At 36.9% G+C, this 18,568-nt stretch overlaps 1 protein-coding gene across 1 annotated transcript; it reads right to left on the reverse strand.

Annotated features, from left to right (window-relative positions):
* Positions 1-3,009: 3,009 nt before the first annotated feature.
* Positions 3,010-18,495, reverse strand: LOC133534289 (ankyrin-2-like). The gene is made up of 9 exons (XM_061873392.1): positions 18,159-18,495; positions 17,558-18,029; positions 11,867-12,024; positions 11,050-11,225; positions 10,084-10,234; positions 8,711-8,835; positions 7,564-7,693; positions 6,839-7,022; positions 3,010-6,045 (listed from the first exon to the last, which is right to left on the reverse strand). Exons 1-9 carry the CDS (start codon positions 18,238-18,240, stop codon positions 5,685-5,687), a joined length of 1,839 nt encoding a protein of 612 aa, XP_061729376.1. The 5' UTR covers positions 18,241-18,495; the 3' UTR covers positions 3,010-5,684.
* Positions 18,496-18,568: the final 73 nt, after the last annotated feature.

Here is an 18,568-nt window from a genome sequence, read left to right on the forward strand (position 1 = left end):
CTGTAAGAAACAATCTTTCAAAATTGTAGGGACAAAATGAATTTTGATTATTTTTTGTGTAAAAACTACATGTATTTTGGTATTTTTAAGAACTGTGTTAGATAGCAGGGCTACTGAAGTTTCCAAAAACAAAATAAAAAACAGTAATATTTGAATATTTGTAGACATGGTCGTTAAAAATACCATTAGGGATGTCGATTTTCAATGAATTTCATTTTTTTTCTGTAATTTCTAAAATAATTGAGATATATTTTTTTCCTTATTTTTTCTCGACTAATCATAAGCAGCTCCATCCTCTGGTGCCGGCTTATCGTTGAGTTTTGGGACATGTTGTATGTATCAACATCTGTCAGTTTATTTTTGAACTTCTCCAGTGACTAGCTGCCAGCTTGCTCAGTTCTCCTTCTGTTGTCTCTCTATGCGGTTTCATAATTCAGGTGTTGATGATTAGATGGTGCTGTATCACATTATTCACATTGGTCGTTGAAGTTTGTTTTTTCCTTTTGGCCTATTTTGAATGTGATTTATGGCAGGCTGAAAATAGAATGTAACTTTTGAGGAGGGCCTTTTTTTTAATAAAAAAATTGGAAGGTTTTCGAAAGATGGAATTGAGGTTTTGTTTTTGAAAAAGAATGTCAGAAAAAGATTTGCGGCAGAAGAGGTTCCTCTAGCCGCCGCCGCTGGGCGCTAGCCGGTTTTCCTCTTTGAAACTCAGGGGCGTTTCAGTCAGTTCTAGCCACGTGAATTTTCACCAGCAACAACTTGTGCAATAACGTGTGGCGTATTTGCCGCCAAGGCTCAGGGGCACGTAATTTTTTGACCCTCCCGTCGATTCACAAATTCCGGGAGGGCTCCAATAAGACCACCAGCTGACGACCCGGGCCCGTCTAACACGAGGCTCGCCAGGTGACGTCGGGGTTTGCTACTGTTAAGCGCCGACCTCAATTTAACCTATTCGCAACGGAATTAAAGTTTTCATCGATATTCAGTCTAAAGTCCTAACCCTTTCTTTATTCTGATTTGCCTTCTCCAAATTGTTACCAATTTATTGTGTTCTTACGCTCCTTTTTTTACTTTTGTAAAATTCCTGTAGATGTCTGCAACCCGCATTTTTCTCAAATTATATTTTTTTCTAAATTTCAAAACTGCTCCAATAGTCGAGCCATTACATTTTCGGCGTGAAAAGTAGCTTTCCTTCATACACTTTTTTTTCAACCATCACTCCATTTCATTCGCCCTATTTATAAATATTTTTTTCCTCAGCCAATTTTTTACCCGATTTTTTATTTTTCTATATTTCAATAACCTTTATGCGGACAGCTGTCTTACTCGAAATTCTCAGTCTATAAAAGTAAAATTTTTGGAAGCAAGTTTTACCTTTACCTACCTATATTTTTTGCCATTTCAGGTAAAGCAGCTACCCTAAAATTCCTTATTCAGTGTGGAGCAAATGTGTTAATGCAAGATACGGATGGCGAGACTGCTCTTCACAAGGCTATAGCTAATAAGCGTACAGACCTGATCAACATTTTACTGGAAGCATGTCCTGAACTTGCTAATGTTAAAGACAAGAGAGGTCGTGTTGCAGCCGAACTTTCACAGAACTGAATAATTTGATATTTGGAGATTTGAGATTGGATCCTAGGCAGGTATAAGTGTGGATTGTTATCAAAATAAAGTATTGTGTGGGCCCCGTTTCATATAATGATAAAGGACTATTGGAAAATTTTGACTAATATTTTGTATAAGTATGAAATAGGTGCCTATATTGTTTACATTATATTATTTTATATTGATGTGAAAGCCATAATTATTTTATTGACATCGAATATTGTTTTCTTATTATATTTAATATAATTTAGTTACGTGGAAATTACGAAGTTAAAGCTGTATTTTATGTTAATCAGTTATTTATTCATTGTTATATTATTTTTTAATTTTAAAGAGTTATTTATTTATCTTGCAGCCCTGTTAGAGTATTATTTGCGTCTGGAGGTAATTGCGTTAGGTTTATTATATGTTATTATGTTAATTAATGATTATTATGATTATATAATTTGCCTAATATTGCTATAATAGAACCTGAATATAAAACTATTTTGTTACTTGTAAGGCACTTCAAAATACACAAAGGTTTTAAATTAAGTACCTAGTATAAGTATAATAGAGGGATATTTTTGGCGAAAATGCCATTTTAAAAATACCTACCGTTTTAATTTATATACTTAATGAAGTGATGTTACAAATGTTAGCAACGTTTTTAAACAAAATATCACTATACAATTTTCTATTCTATTTTATGTATAGGTTAAGATTAATAATGACTTTTCATCAGTTTCATCACAATATAATTAAGGCAAGGTACTGTAAGGACCACGCACTTAATGAAACGGACATAAGAATTTCAAAGTGCATTTTATCAACATATTGTATTATCCTCGGGAAAGATCAGATGTCGTCACTTTTTAATTGCTCATGGCATCTCTTGACAGCCACTATCAAAGATTCTTCACATAAGATTAAGGGTTATTTTAATTAGTAATTGATATTTACTTTATTCATTTATATAATCGGCAGAAAATTCGTCTTCATATCTATTTCCAAGTATGTGAAGTGATTTTGAGATTGGTTGTTGAGTCTTTTTGGTACCTAGTACCTATCTCTTAGTGCTATGCCTAGTTTACACCTGACGGATTCTCAATTAAAGTTATTCTCATTGTGGTGCAATGTTTTTGTTTAATTATCGATTACTTGCAACTACTTAGTTGTTAATCATAAGAACCACACGTGTTTTGAATGTATAGATGTGTCTTTTGCAGTTTAATATCCATTCCAATTGGTTAGTCTTAAGTTTTATCTAAATTGTCGTCATGTGTAAACAGAGCATTTATTTCGTAATTTGGAAAATTTTGTAGCGGTTATCGCATTGTAGGAATATAATCAATTTTATATTTTCCACTTACACCTTTGTACTAACAGTAATGTTTTAGTAATAATAAAACGCATGAATGTAAAAAGTGTTTTATTACTGTACAATTCCATTTAGTACAATCAAGATAAGATGGATAGTTTTTAAACATTGCGCAAGAGATAAAAGTTACTAATTAATCAACTTATAGTTAATAATCAAGAAAATAACGTATAATAAAATAATCAAATTTAAATTAATGATGTGGAGATGATAAAACTAAAATGTTTACAAAGTTAAACTGAAATTTCTACAAGGGAGAATTTTGGAAACATCTCATATTTTCGAAATATTTTTTTTCCGAAATTTCAAATATCGTGACTTTTCGTAACTTGCACATTTGTAGGTCCAATTTCTATAGTCTAATTAATCTAATTATACTTTTGTATATTGTTAATACTACATCAGTAGCTATGGTACTTACCGCTACATGCAGAGTAGACAAGACATACATTTTTAAATAAATGTTGACCACAATTCCTTAATTGAAATTTGTTGGAGCCACTTCAATGAATCACATTAGGTTTAATGGCATAGCTTGACGCTTATGTGCTTTTGGTGACCTATTTTAATACCGTCAAACACGACATACCTTTGATCTAGCCCTGATAAATTGTACCTATACAATTTTTATAGCAACGACACCCGTCTAATAAATAAGTTCGATATTCTATTTTTATGACTAGATCTGGAAGTTTGGTAGCTGTTCATCGGTGGAGGCCATCGGTGATGGTAGCATGCTAGCAAAGTTGTAAATCAATTGAAGGTGTGAAATTATAGAGCTCCAGAACAAGCTCATTTTTACTCGGCTACGGCGATACTAAAAGAAATGCGGCGCGGATTTGTATGAATGAGGACAGCCAATGGACATGACTTTATACCTGGGATGATATCGACATTGAGACATAGTACTAGAGTCAACATCTGTAACAAAAAGTTTCCGCGCCTCAATGAAGTGCCGGCACTTCATTGCATTTAGTACGTCTCAGACTACTCGCTGGCCCAATATTACAGGGTTCTATGTTACATTTTCAAGATAGTTGAAAATGTTGAAATTCGACTCAATGTCACTATGAGTACTATGACAATGTTCAAATTTCAGTTAGATAAAAGTGAAACATAGAACCCTGTAATATTGGGCCAGCGTACTGGCGACATGCCACGCATGTAACGAAAATTTAAAAAAAAATCAATAGTATATAGTACGAGGGGGGTAAATGAAATTTTGGAAGCGAGGGACCCGGCGGAGACCAGAGTTGGCAACATTCTTACCCCCACACAATGTTAATTACACAATGTTTTTCATCACACTTGGGAAGAAAAAACTAATTTTTAAGCGGAATGTGACATATCAAACATTTTTTTCAATAATTATCTGGTGCTTTATTTCATGCATGGTGTGAAATAATTTATCTTATAAAATCGAATACCCTATTTCAGGTATCTTACCAGTCAACCATAGGGCAAATCTGAAATGTGTCAAGGTGGGTGCACAAAAAAAACATATTACCTCCTTTTTTACATAATTAGGCGTATTTTTGATTTCATTGTATGAAATCAAAAATCAACAATAGTCGCTCTTTCAGCAGACCCTCATTGAAGTCGTCTTTTTTTTTCTTAAAAATTATGTAATTTGTTGACAGGTTAGGTATTGAAGACACAGACCTATTCGGCATTCAGCCACGATTGAAAATTTACTTATGTGAAAATATTTTAAACGGCTATTAAATTAATCAAATTAAATGTTTTTAAACATAAACAAACATATTAAATTATTAACGGCAGTATTTTTACAGTGAAACTCATTTACGCCACTTGGTTTGTACGAATTACTGACATAATTAAAAAAATAAAGTTATAACTCCCTTTTTTTTTCACAATCCACAACTCCCGCGGGAACAATATAGGCCTTTGTCCTTCAGTACGCCTGCATGAAATAAGATCTTTTTCGAGCAAGTGTGATGAAAAAATTAGAAATGCCTTTGTGCGTTATGTAAATGTATTCTAATAATATCAAGAAACAATAAAAGCAGTAGGTATAATAACAATCCACTACGAAAAACTCTTCTTTGAAGCTCATTTACATTATGCCATTTTCTTTGGCGCAAAGTAACACGTACATTTCGCAGATGTAACACGTAGATACTAATATACCTAATTGTTTGCAGAATATATATACACAATAATGATATATTATTCTTTATCTCGTTTTTTTTACTTATATTTAAACGGTTATTCGACTGATTATAAAACCTATTTGCTGGCCTACTACTCCGACCTTCACCATCAGCTGCCAGACCCCCAGAACTAGAAATAAGGATCAACTAAATTAACTAGAGGGCGGGTTTCGTTTCTTCCAAATTTGAGTAGATAGCTCCTCCTACAAATTTACGCTTAAGTGTAGAGTGTAGAAATCATTAAATATGCCTCGCATTACATTACAACATGATCTTAAGATAAAGTCTACAATGTTCATTATATTGCGATGTAATGTAATTTTTTATATCTTTGAAATCAGTCTATGTAGGTAAAATGATCAAACATGACTAGAAAATGTTAAATCAACAAATCGTGAGTAAATTCATACATAGGATATGAAAGTGTGTCTCTTACTAGCTTATAACCTATAAATATTTATTTTGTTCATAAATATAACATTATAAACAATGATTTAAAAATAATTCAGTAATAATAACAATTCACTAATCATTAGCAACTATAGACCTTCATCTTCCATCATTAGGAATCTTCTTAAGCTCGTGGGTAAAGGCAGTGTTGATATATATTGAAATAATATTTTTTTCATAGCCATAGATCTAATTTGCATTCTACAAATATCTGATAGGCTATGTGGTTGTCTGCTGGTATGATATAGCCAGTGGGCTGTTGTGCCCTGTTTAGGGACCGCTGAAGTAGGATCAGGTGTAGTTATATGATGACCAGCCTTTATTAGCATACGAGCTAGATTATTCGAGCGTCGCCTACTCGCTATTGATAGGTTGTCTAAACCGCAGGAATGCAAATCACAGGCATTGACGTTGGCTCCGTAGCGAATTTGCAACACCGCCGCGTGGTCTCTGGAAAACAATGAATTAGTTATTGCGCGTTACATCCTCTCCATATGAGTGTTAAAGTGGACAATGACTTATAACGACTTATGTCTGTTTTACTCTGTGGTAACTTTATTAAACATACAATAATAATAATAATAATGCTTTATCTTTTCAATGAGGAAACTGTAAGTCTAGTTTTATAGAAAATGTCCAGTTTTATATATAACTATAAAATACTGCTTGTTTCTTAAATAAATATTTCGATATGTCTTGTTACATATTGGTTACGGTATAGTACTACGAGTATATAGGTAACATAATTACTCCTGAATAAAATGTACAAAAACCTTCTGTCAGTCACAAACTAGAGGTAACCAATGATTTCAAAAGTAAAGATAGGCCCGTTCATATAATCCCGACCGAACATTCTCGTTTGGTGTGCCTGGGTAGAATTCTATAACGCGATTGGTTGATGAGTTCGCATTACGCGCGCGATTGGACGTAACTAGTGGCATTAGACTACACGATTGGCTCGTACTCGTGCGGGACACTCAAAATGACACCGCTGAACTGCTACCATTCTTAGTACCCGTGAAGCCCGTCTTTACTTTAGGAATATAGTACATTGTGTATTAAGGGCGGTAAACAAGAATTTACGAACAAGTGTTAATTAAGCCCGAAGCCGATGACGGTGGGCTCATTCCATCTCAGTGTGCTGGTATAAAATTACACCGTTTACGAGCAAGTGTGATGAAATAGTACATTACTATAGATAGAGGACGGGACACGAAAGGTTGCAGAAAATAATATAACTTACTTGTGTAATAATAATGCTCTGTTCAGGGCAGTGTCGCCGGTAAGCGCTATTGCGTTCATATCTATCCTATACTCTAGAAGGCAGGTTAGCAATTCCTCAAATATTGTAGGACAGTCTATACTTTCAACAGCTATGTGAAGTGCGGTGGCTCCAGTTATGCTGTTACATGAATTAACGTGGGCCCCTGTAAACAAACGAATTATAAAGTTAACAAAACGTCCTGCATTCTGGAATGCCCTTAACACCATAAACATGTCAAGCACTCACCTACATTATTAGTACAAGCTAGCAATTATAAACCTTGCTTGAAAGCATGACGCTTAGGTACTTTGACAAAAAAATAAAAAACGGTCGAAAAAAACAAACTAAGAGGCATAGCTGTGATTGATAAACGTCAAATTGTGTCAAAATATTTTAAATAATGTTAATATCCAGATAGGAAAATGGGGACTACTTTGTATGAAAAGGCAGTTTCGGGGCAATCGTCCACTTTCATCTAAGTATATGAATATACAACTAAATAACGAAAATTGGTTTGCAAAGTTTGAAGACGATATTAAATAATGTCAAATAATCGGTAGCAGTCAAAGTGGCCAAATAGTACATTACATCATACTAAATATTTACAGTATGGTGTACCAAACTATTTGGCTACTTTGGTTGCTACAAAGTATTTGACGCTGACTGTACACGTGGAAATTAAATAGCTTACAAAAAGTATTTACCCTTTTCCAGCAAGATTCTGGCAACCCTAGGCTGTGACAACCTCACCGCCAGCAGCAGAGGCGTGTCGCCATTATCGTTGTGGAGATTCAACGCTCCGCCGTAATTTGCAAGCATTTTCACAATTTCCTCCTAAAAATGTAGGTATGTAAAATTATAATATTATACTCAATGGTTTTTTTAAGTCCGTTAATTTCAAGGGTGCATCCCTGAGCTTAAATTAAATAACTTTATTAAAAAAAACGGTATTCTAATTAACTCCGTTTTGGAGCTAATCAATGATATATAATACATGTATAAAGTATATAGAGACAAATGGAAGGTAACTGGTACTTATAGCACAGGTTCATACCTATTTTAAGTATCAGCGAAAAACTCTTGGACAATGAATCCTATGTAATATATTATAAGAAATTATGTATTAGGTGTAAACTTTTGAGCTTAATAAACTTATCTTATCTTATATTTATTTAAAAAACCGGCCAAGTGCGAGTCGGATTTGCGCACCGAGGGTTCGCACTCGAGATTTGGTCAAATATATTAATTGAATTGAAGATAAATATGCTTATACCTACCCTTTATTGCCTGAAAACCTTAACATACTGTTAGTGATTAATAAATCTAGTCAGTAATTTTGAAATTAAATTTGTTCCTACACCTACACCTAAAATATTCCGTTGGACGGCCCCATGTTTTTTTTTTTTTTTATACTACGTCGGTGGCAAACAAGCATACGGCCTGCCTGATGGTAAGCAGTCTCCGTAGCCTATGTACACCTGCAACTCCAGAGGAGTTACATGCGCGTTGCCGACCCTAACCCCACCCCCCTCGTTGAGCTCTGGCAACCTTACTCACCGGCAGGAACACAACACTATGAGTAGGGTCAAGTGTTATTTGGCTGCGGTTTTCTGTAAGGTGGAGGTACTTCCCCAGTTGGGCTCTGCTCTAGATCTGGAATGACATCTGCTGTGCTGTGCCCTACCACACAAGGCGAGATGACATTCACATTGCCCATACCTCTCTTTTGGACGTAGTTTAAGGACATACCCGGGTCCAAAAAATCCAATAAACATCCATGTCCCATGTCCATGTTTCTGCTATAATTAGATCATTTGGTGTAGGTATTTTATATTTATAGTTTTAACATACCTGTCTTTGTATTATTGCATAATGTAAAAGTTTGTGGGAATGTGTTATTCGAGCTCTGGACAATAACAATACTTCGACTACTTCCGGAAATCTGCGCCAAACCGCCTCACAAAGAGGCGTGTATCCTGGAAAAAAAGGAATTTGGTGTCAGAATTGTCGCATGGTCGGATGGTCAGGATGGTCGCGGTTTTGCTCGGGGTAGTGAGGTAATGTTAGCTAAGAAGAGATCTTGAGAACTGTGGACTGTTTTTTATAAGAACTAACTTGGCTAGGAGCAACACTCCGCTAGCGTGACTGTAATCTAAGGACTGATGTTTACCGAACGAGTGCGTGTGGTAGAATGCCCCTGGTAACCGTATACTGTTTCGGGCGAACATCGACATCCACACCATCTCCCGATAAAGGTGACTATATAGCGGTGCCAAAAGTTACGCAACCAAAAACTAAATTGAATTACACAATAAAATAAACAATCCTACTCCTATGACACTGACGATATCCAGCGGACTAGAGCGGTAAAATGTATACAATAACGTTACAGGAACTTAACGGATCAACAATAGCCGCCCGTGCATTTAAGTAGGATATACATATATGATGTAATGTTTAATTTTACATACATAAGTAAATACTAGACTTAAATCGACCGGGATATAGACCGTGATAACCGTTTGTATTGTTTCCGAGCTAAAAATATGAAAATTGCTTCTAAAAATTTATTTTTTATTTTTGATCGAATAAAGTGAATAAAAAGTAACAATTTTAAACAATGATATCCGTGACCGCGGGCGCGCACAGCCATCTCGCTCACGCTCGCATGCTCAGTGAGGGTAGAACGTGAACTCACGGGGCCTTAACGGTGACAAACGGCTTGGTACAATACAACCGACCCCTGTTATGAAACTTAATGCCTCGTAGTTTTATATTCTTCACTCACTCTCACTGAGCGTAAGCGTAGTCGGAACGCGAATATCATGTTTTGAATTTTAATTTGTTGTAAGGTTTAAAACAGAAAAAGTATTCGCGGAGTTACCTCAAAAATAAATAATTTTCATATTTTTAATAGCTTTTGTGCATAAATTATTACAATTTTTTAAAGTGCGTTGTAGACCTACGTTCGTGATTTTTTTCTATCGAGCGAAAGTCTAAAAATCTGGATTGGAATCGCTGAAGTTCCCAGAAAAAAACTTAAGATTGATAATTACATTTTTTTTTTTCAAAAACTCTACTCTCTAAAGTTCTGCCTAAGTCTCCTTAACTAGTTAAAAAGATATAGGCAAATATAGTTTATTATTCAAGTAGGCATATTACAATGCGCTTATGAACGTCAAATAAAGCTACACCGGCTTATGTTATCAATAATACTCATGTACCATGAATTTCCTCGCCGTTAACATTAGCTCCAACTGATATGAGGTATTTGACCACATCAACATGCCCTCTGCCGGCCGCTAGGAACAGAGCTGTGCGCTCACTGGTGTCCCTGGCTTCCAAGTTAGCACCATTGTTTACTAGCATTTTGACCTGAAATAAATTATGTAACTGTTTAACTTGAGCCTTTGACCTACGTTATTTATACAACTACTAGCTTGTTTAGATCCAAAGAATACCATTCACTTTTTAACGGGCATAAGACGCCAGATAATACGCAAAATTGAACCCTATACCTTTGCAATAAAGTTCATAATCATTATTACAGTCTGAAATATATTCGTTCTGCCATATAAAAAGCTTAAAGCAATTTACTTTTTTTTTATAGCTAGAATGTTAGTAGGATGGATAGACAGTATGTACGGTGACAAAAATCCGAATGTGTTGCCAGAAATACTCAAACAAAACTACATAGTTTTTAGGATTACAGTCCTATAAACTGTTTTGCCGTTGACTTGTAGAAAAGGTTTTGTATATAATACTGATAAAATCAAGTTTTTCAATCTCGTACCTTACTTAAGCCACTCAGCAAGCTTCGCAACCCAAACACGGTGCTCGACTGAAAAGCTTCCTTTATACCGCGGTTGTATAAAATACTAAAAAAAAGGGATCGCTCATTTTTTTATTATCGGTGTAACATCAATGTTGTACTTCAAAATAAGTTATGTCTGTTAAAATAATAATAGTAAGTACTTAATAAATAAATTTTCAACAGTAGGACATGATGTCACGATCCTCAGCATTGAGGGACCGACTGAAGAAGAATTATGTATTTAACATAAAGAATATTAAAAAATGTTGAGTGGTAGAAAATGCCATGAGGCATTAAAGCCGCATTTTGTACCTTTCCTTATGTCGGATAAATTAAAATGATTAATACATGACATGTAAATTATTGATTTAAGTACCAAATCAATAAATCCATTAGAAGCTGCATAGTGTAACGGCGTCATTTTCTCATGAGTCTTGTTGTTGACATGGCAGCCTGCCAACAACAGCATTTTCACAATCTCCGGGTGATTCTTAATAACGGCGACGTGTAGAGGGGTGGAACCATCGCCGGCCATAACTTCCACTTTGCTTCCTAAGATGGATAGAATACTCGTTAAATACCCCAACAAATACATAATATTTTTATTTATTTATTGGTAAGGTACTGTTACACGCTACTGCCAATGGGCACAGCCCTTTTATGAAACAGCTGATTTATATTTAGTCAGAGGCTTAGCTCATTTATCTTTCATCCATAGTAAAAGTTGATCAGTATTACATGTTTACCAGAGAGACAATGGTCAGACATTACAAAATCAGCCTATACCGGTATAGGTATTTAGGTAGTCAGATGCAGAGAAACGTGACCCCCCCCCCCCCCCCCCAAACAGTCTATGCAGGGGGGGGGGGTCACGTTTCTCTTCATCTGACTGTACATGCTGGACTTCATACTTCATTATTAGCTATAATCTCGGCTCTGCACGCATGGGAATCTACTACTGGTTGGCATTTCATTTCTTATGGGGTGGAGAGATCTGAAAGTAGTAACAAAATCTATGACTATGATCTCTTGACAATGAGAAGAGGCTGGTGCCAAGAGTATTACAGGAATTGTGAGGTTTGCTGTATGCTTGTCTCATTCATTATTATTTACTTGTTTGTTTTCAAGTTTAGGACCACTTTATACAATATTCTGTGCTGTGTAAATTAAGTGTTTCTAGTTAGGACTTTTACCTGCATCTAACAACAATCTCACTACCTCTGCATGTCCCCGTTCAGCTGCATAGTGTAATGCAGTTCTCATAAAAGCATCTTGCTGATCAATCCCATAAATCTCTATTGATTGTGATGCAATTGCTGCACCAGTGCATTCTAATATGGAAGCATACCATCTGAAAGTGGGAAAACATAAATAAATAAACTACAATAAATATAAATAGCTTAACTTGTAATACTAATAATTGAACACAATTAAAGCACTGGACACATTAATGCTGCTGCTTTACCAAAATTAATTTGATTAAATGTCCTTAGATTAAGAAACCAAAACCTTAATCGTATCGGGCTCAAAGGTCCCCATAATGCCTGGAGCATTCCCATGTGGGACCGTGCGAAGTGCATGGTGGGGGTAAGTAAAGCGATCCCAGCGCATAAGGTGGTAAAAATTTGAACTAACTGCGGATAGCATACATACATGGCTCTAATATGGCTCGAAATGAAACTTTGATTTACGATTACTCCTGAAATATTCATTTAAATTGTATGGTGTAAGGGACCATTGTAAGCTGTATGAAATGCTTAATATAACTAACATATTTATTTTGATAATTGTTAATAATGTATCCATGTAAATAGCTTTGCAAATGCCACATATTACGTGATCTTTTTCTAGAAGTTACGAATATATATAGTAAGTTATCCTTAAAAGATAGACATTTAACATCGCGGACTTTTTTGTAGACCTATGAATGAGAAACAACCCCACCATACATTGTGTTGTTATAGCTCAAACGGATTAGGCAGCGTTTTCGATTAAAGCTCCTAGCCAGCGTGGTTTTTTTCCGACAACATCTTTATATTTCAAACAATTTACACAAAACCTTAACAAGTTATATATTTAAGCCTTCCTCAAAAATCACTCTATTGATAGATAAAAGTCGTATGAAAATCCGTTCAGTAGTTTTTAGTTTTGGAGTAGTTTTATAAGATGTAGTGAATTGACGTTTTCCCCTAGACTTGCGGACACTAGGTTGTGTGACAGTCGTGCACGCTCCCAGCCGTTTCATTATATTAAGAATGAATAACATTAAAATCTGTACATTCACAATTTATCACAGTGATATAGTTTATTTATTTAGTCGTATGGCATATTTCAATTCTTGGTCGCTTTACAAATTTACAAATTAATATCTAAGGTCTTCACCCAATGGGCTGCGTTTTCGCTTAGCTTAAGTAACTCCAGAGGATCTCCCTTGTACTTTCTTTTTGGACACTCATGGACAATGTGGTAAATGGACTGTACAGGTGCTCCACAGTCGCACTTCGGTGTATCTCGCCACCCACACTTAAACATAAATTCTCCGGATCGCCCGCTTTCAGTGCGAAGTCTATTTAGTTGGCACCATTGCCGTCTCGGAGCCGAAAAGCCCTGCGGTTTGCTGGTAGGATCGTAGCTGGCATGGGATGCCCTGGGCAAGTTAGCAGTCCAGTCCTCCCTCCATTTATCCTTGATGTTAAAACTGCTTTCTTTAAGTTCCTGTGCCGTATTGGCCGGTGGACGTCGGGATTTTAAGCGTAGCCTAGGCGGACAGAAAAAATCAGAAAAGACGGGTAGCTTTGGATTTGAGGCAATTTTGTTTGCTTCCTTTAGCAGGGCTTGTTGTCTCCTGAGATGAGGCGGGGCAATGTGGCTCAGAGCCGGCAGCCATTGTGTCGGAGTGGACTGTATGGTACCGGTTATGCACCGCATGGTTTTTCGGAGCTGGACATCGACCTTCTCCACATGTGCACTATTGAGCCATACGGGTGCGCAATATTCACCAGCGGAATAAACTAGGCTGAGTCCCGTCGTACGAAGCACGTCAGCGCTGGCTCCCCAAGTAGTTCCAGTCAGCTTGTGCAGAATATTATTACGGGTTCCTAGTTTTTTGCTCAACTTACAGAGATGGGAACAGTATGTAAGAGAGCGGTCTAAGGTTACGCCGAGATATTTTGGCTGTGGATTGTACACAAGGGTTTTACCGTCAAAGTTTACTGAGGGGGTGTATGAGGCCAGTCTGTTATTTAGGTGGAATGTGGAAATCTCTGTCTTGCTAGCATTTGGTACCAATCTCCACCTTTTAAAGTACAAGTTAAGTAATTGCAAATCTGTGGTGAGTTGCGTTTCGGACGATTCAAAAGTGCTGTGCTGGTGGGTTAAAGCAATGTCATCAGCATAGACAAATTTTCTGGACGCTGTTTCTGGGAGGTCATGGGTGTACAGATTAAACAGCAGTGGCGCCAGTGTGGATCCCTGTGGTAGGCCGTTGTGTAGTTTTCTAGGACGACTCTGCTTATCTCCTAGATGGACGACAAATTCCCTATTACATAACATACTGATTATTAGGCTGGTGATTCTTCGACAGGGGACAGCTTTCATTAATTTGTAGTGTAGGCCATGCCGCCATACCGTGTCGTAAGCTGCAGATAAATCCACGAAGACAGCTACTGTTTTTAGTTGTTTTTGAAATCCTGTCTCAATATGCGTTGTGAGGGACAGTACCTGATCTGTACAGTTACGACCCTCTCTGAATCCTGCCTGCTCCATGGGAACGACTTTTTCAATAAGGGGTGTGATTCTGTTAGCAAGTAGCTTTTCTAATAGTTTGTATAGGGAGCTAAGCAGGGCTATTGGTCTGTAGCTTTTTGGGTCATCTGCTGGTTTATTTGGTTTGAGGATGGCTACTATTTTGGCGTAGTTAAAGGTAGAAGGCAGTTTATTTCTGGCCAGTATATCCGCATAGAAGTTCGTCAGCCATTTTCTACAGTTAGGCCCCAAATTCTTTATAAATTCGTTGTATATGCCATCCTCTCCAGCTGCTTTGCCTGGTTTAAGGAGTTTGATAGCGTACGTTGTCTCCTCTACTGTGAAGGGTCTGGAAATGATGTTGTCAACAGGGAGCTCTTTCTTCCAGTTTCGGGCAAGTTTCTTAACGGTTTTAGTATGAGATCGTTCTCCTTTTGCGCGTGACGTTTCTACGATTTGGTTGGCTATCGAATCAGTTAGTTTTTGAGACACGCATACGTTCTTTGAGCCCGATTTGCCCGTTAGTTTGTTTAAGACTTTCCACGCCTTCCTACTAGAGGTTTTGAAATCCATCCTTTCCACAGTGGTCAACCATTTGCTTTTCCGTTCCGTATCCAGCGACTCCAGTAGGTGCCGTCCTATTTCCTGGTCTTCGGATGATTTGTATTTTTGGTAAAGTTGTTCACTCTCTTCACTCCAACCAGGGACATAGGTTTTTCTGTAACCACGCGGGATGTACTTTTTTGCTGTTGTAGTTGTTAGTCCGACAAATCTCGTATAGTTCTCGGCAATTGGTGGGATCCACCTAATGGCAGAGTCCATGTCTTTTGCAAAGGCAACCCAATCCGCCTTCAGCAAATTCCATCTGGGTAGGGGCATTGATTGCATTAAAGGGATTTGGTTTCCTGTCTTCATCAGAACTGGACGGTGTTGGCTGTTGGGGAAATTGGACAGAATTTTTCGTGTAATAGGAAAGGGAACACCTGATGATTCACATGACACGAATGTGAGATCTGGGTTATAGTCTCTCCTCCATCGGGCAGATCTGAAGGATCCCTTATCCTTTGCATCAAAAACCAGATGGAGATTGTTTTCTTCTGCCCATTGCAGCAGGCGTATCCCGTTTAGGTCATTGGAATCGTAGCGCCATGACATGTGGTGGCTGTTAAAGTCACCCGCGAAGACACAGGGGTGTGGAAACACCGGCAGTCCATCTCCCCATTCCTGGGCAGGAGGTTTGTAGATGTTGACGATCGAGGTCTCCTGAACTTTTATTGCTATCAGATAGTAGTTGTTGGGGTTTCCTTTAGGCGGCAGGATCGAGATGTTATCCAGGCCCTCCCTTGCGTAGGTTGCAATTCCATACTTTGCGTGATTGTGTGCGGCAATAATGTTGTACCCTGGGATATTTCCTCTGGACTCCAGATCTTGCATGTCTTTAGTGTGCGTCTCTTGTAGCAATAGGACATCCACATGGAGCCTCGTCAGCATTTTGTGCAGGACTTCGCACTTCGCCAAGCTAATTCCCTCGACGTTTAGCTGGCAGATTAGTAGATAAGGCCCAATATTTATTTCTGAGGGGGGGCTCTTTGCAGAATTGTGTGGATTCATCTTTCCGTCTCGTATCAATTTGCATCTATAGAACATTCGTTGAAGCGACTCGAATATCGTGCTGTGAGGTTATTTTACAACAACAGGTACAGCAGCCAAAGTTTGTTACTCGTTTAGCGCCACCCAGGGGATACGTGCAGGGTGTTAGTGGCAATTCCTGCGGACGTGAGTAACTTCATCCCCCAAGTGATATAGTAAATTTAGGGCAATAATGAAAATTAATATTTAAAGGGGTCAAATCAAAATGGTGCTGGATTTTTTTCTTAACATCATATAGGGTGGGCAAATAAGAAGTTTTGTTTTTAAATTCTAACTACATTAAGTTCAAAGATTATTAAGTATTGGTTTAAACTTATATTATTCAGGGTTGGCAAATACATGCGGAAAATAATGTCTGACATATGTCCAATTTTCAGCATAGTATTCGCACATTTTCAACAATATCTTAGTAAATTTGTGTTGGTTAGTCGATTGGCTAACCCTGAATAATATATTTATGAAAAAATATTCAATAAATTTTGCACTTTAATGATTGGTGGTGGTGGTGGTTTTTTGAGTGGTGAGGGCTTGGAACAAACTCCCAGAAGATGTGGTTTTAGCACAAAATGTGAACCAGTTTGCAATGCTGTATGGGGTGGCGCTTGTAAAACCCACAAGTTAAAATTAGAAAGAGCTCAGAGATCCCTGTTAAAGTTCATGACATGTAGATCATATAGATATCCAACGAGTCTATTATATAAACAATGTCAATTGCTCTTTGTTAGACAACTATAAATACTTCTGTTTACCCCTTATGATCAAAAAAAAATTACAAGTAAACGAACTTTGACTAATGTACGTGCACCATATAAATGTAGACTAGCCACGGCCAGACGGCAACAAAGATTTATGGGCATGTTTTTTAAATAATAAGATTAACAAAACTAAACATACATAAACATGAGTGTAAGGAAAAAGTCCTGGTTGCTGTCACTAGACTATGAACAAACTGAAAGCACGCACGCACGCACGCACGCACGCACGCACGCACACACACACACACACACACAAAAATATAAATGTAAAATAAATTGCACTGTATTCTTATTAGAATGGCATTTGTTTTCTAGTATTAAAACCAGCCTTAATTATCTACTTTAAGTCGGTAAATGTAGTTTAATAAGTCATAATAGTTACTATTCTGTTTGGGAGAGGACACTGACTTCTGTAACACAGGTTTTTACCTAGCTCAGAAGTCAGGGACTTCCACACTAAAATGTACTTCCCTTAATGCCAATAAAATTAATTTTTATTTTTATTTATTTATTACTTTAAAAATAAATTAGACAAGCATATTATATCTACTACTCATTCATGATAATTATCTTTATCAATACTGGATACAGGTCATATCAGTTGTCATAACTGCCTGCCTGCTTATTAAATAATAATAATAATTTAAAAACAAAGTGTATCACTCTTATTTGCCCACCCTGTATAAGGCATAGTGACTTTAAATCAACAAAATATACAGTACTAACGGTACTAACTTATACATTGAAGTCCAAGTCTCATCTTCACTGGTGGTAGGAGCCACATTGCCAATCTCTTCATCCCACTCCAAGTCATCCTGTGGTGAGGGTGTCAACGATACTGGGCTCAAAGGAGACAGCAAGCTTGTGATTCTACTCTCATCACTACTTGAGCCATCACTGTGTATGAACACAAAGTATCCGCGGTTGACATCTCTATTAGAAGTCTGACTGGGGCCTATATTTTCAAGTTGCAAACCCATACATTTTCTATCACTGGGGTTCTTGTATTTAGTAAGTGTTTCTTCCTGAGACCCATCATTCTTTATCTTGCGCTTGTGAGTTTTTAAATGACGCTTTCTACTTGAATGTGTAGTTTGTCTAGATTTTGTTGTATTAACCAGTAATTTGACTATACTTATATTTCCTATATTGCATGCTTCACCTAACGAAGTTTTGCCATTTTTTGTTATCTTATTTGGGTTTGCGCCTGAAATCAAGAAAAAGGGTTGAAAATGATTACCTGATAGGTAATCTAATTTTAAAAATATCATACACCCATCCTAAGTGTAAAATTTAAGGGCAAAGATATACAACAAAGTAAATATTTATTATTTACCTCTGTCTAGAAGGCACACAATCGATGCTTGGTCTGCAGATTGTACTGCTTTGTATAAATTATCCTCTAATGGACTTTCCATTGCCTCTTATGTGTGTAGGATTAACAAACCAGACCAATGCAAAATAATAAACAATCTAGATAGTAACGCAATACATTACTTTGGCTCATGTAATGATTGGAGTATTGTTTTGTTGATTGATCACTTTCACCATTTCAACCTTGTATAATATTTTACATTTTATTGTACGCGACCCTACTCCAGGCCTGTATAAAAATTGAAACCAAACTAAATTCATTAAATATGGAGTATTACCAATTATGTTTTTTATCAATAACAAATTGACAGTGTCAATGACATTTTATAATTGACGTAATTGACACTTGACAGTGACTGAGCTATAACCGCG

The sequence above is a fragment of the Cydia pomonella genome, unplaced genomic scaffold, assembly GCF_033807575.1.
Source record: "Cydia pomonella isolate Wapato2018A unplaced genomic scaffold, ilCydPomo1 PGA_scaffold_78, whole genome shotgun sequence".
Classification (NCBI taxonomy): Eukaryota; Metazoa; Arthropoda; class Insecta; order Lepidoptera; family Tortricidae; genus Cydia; species Cydia pomonella.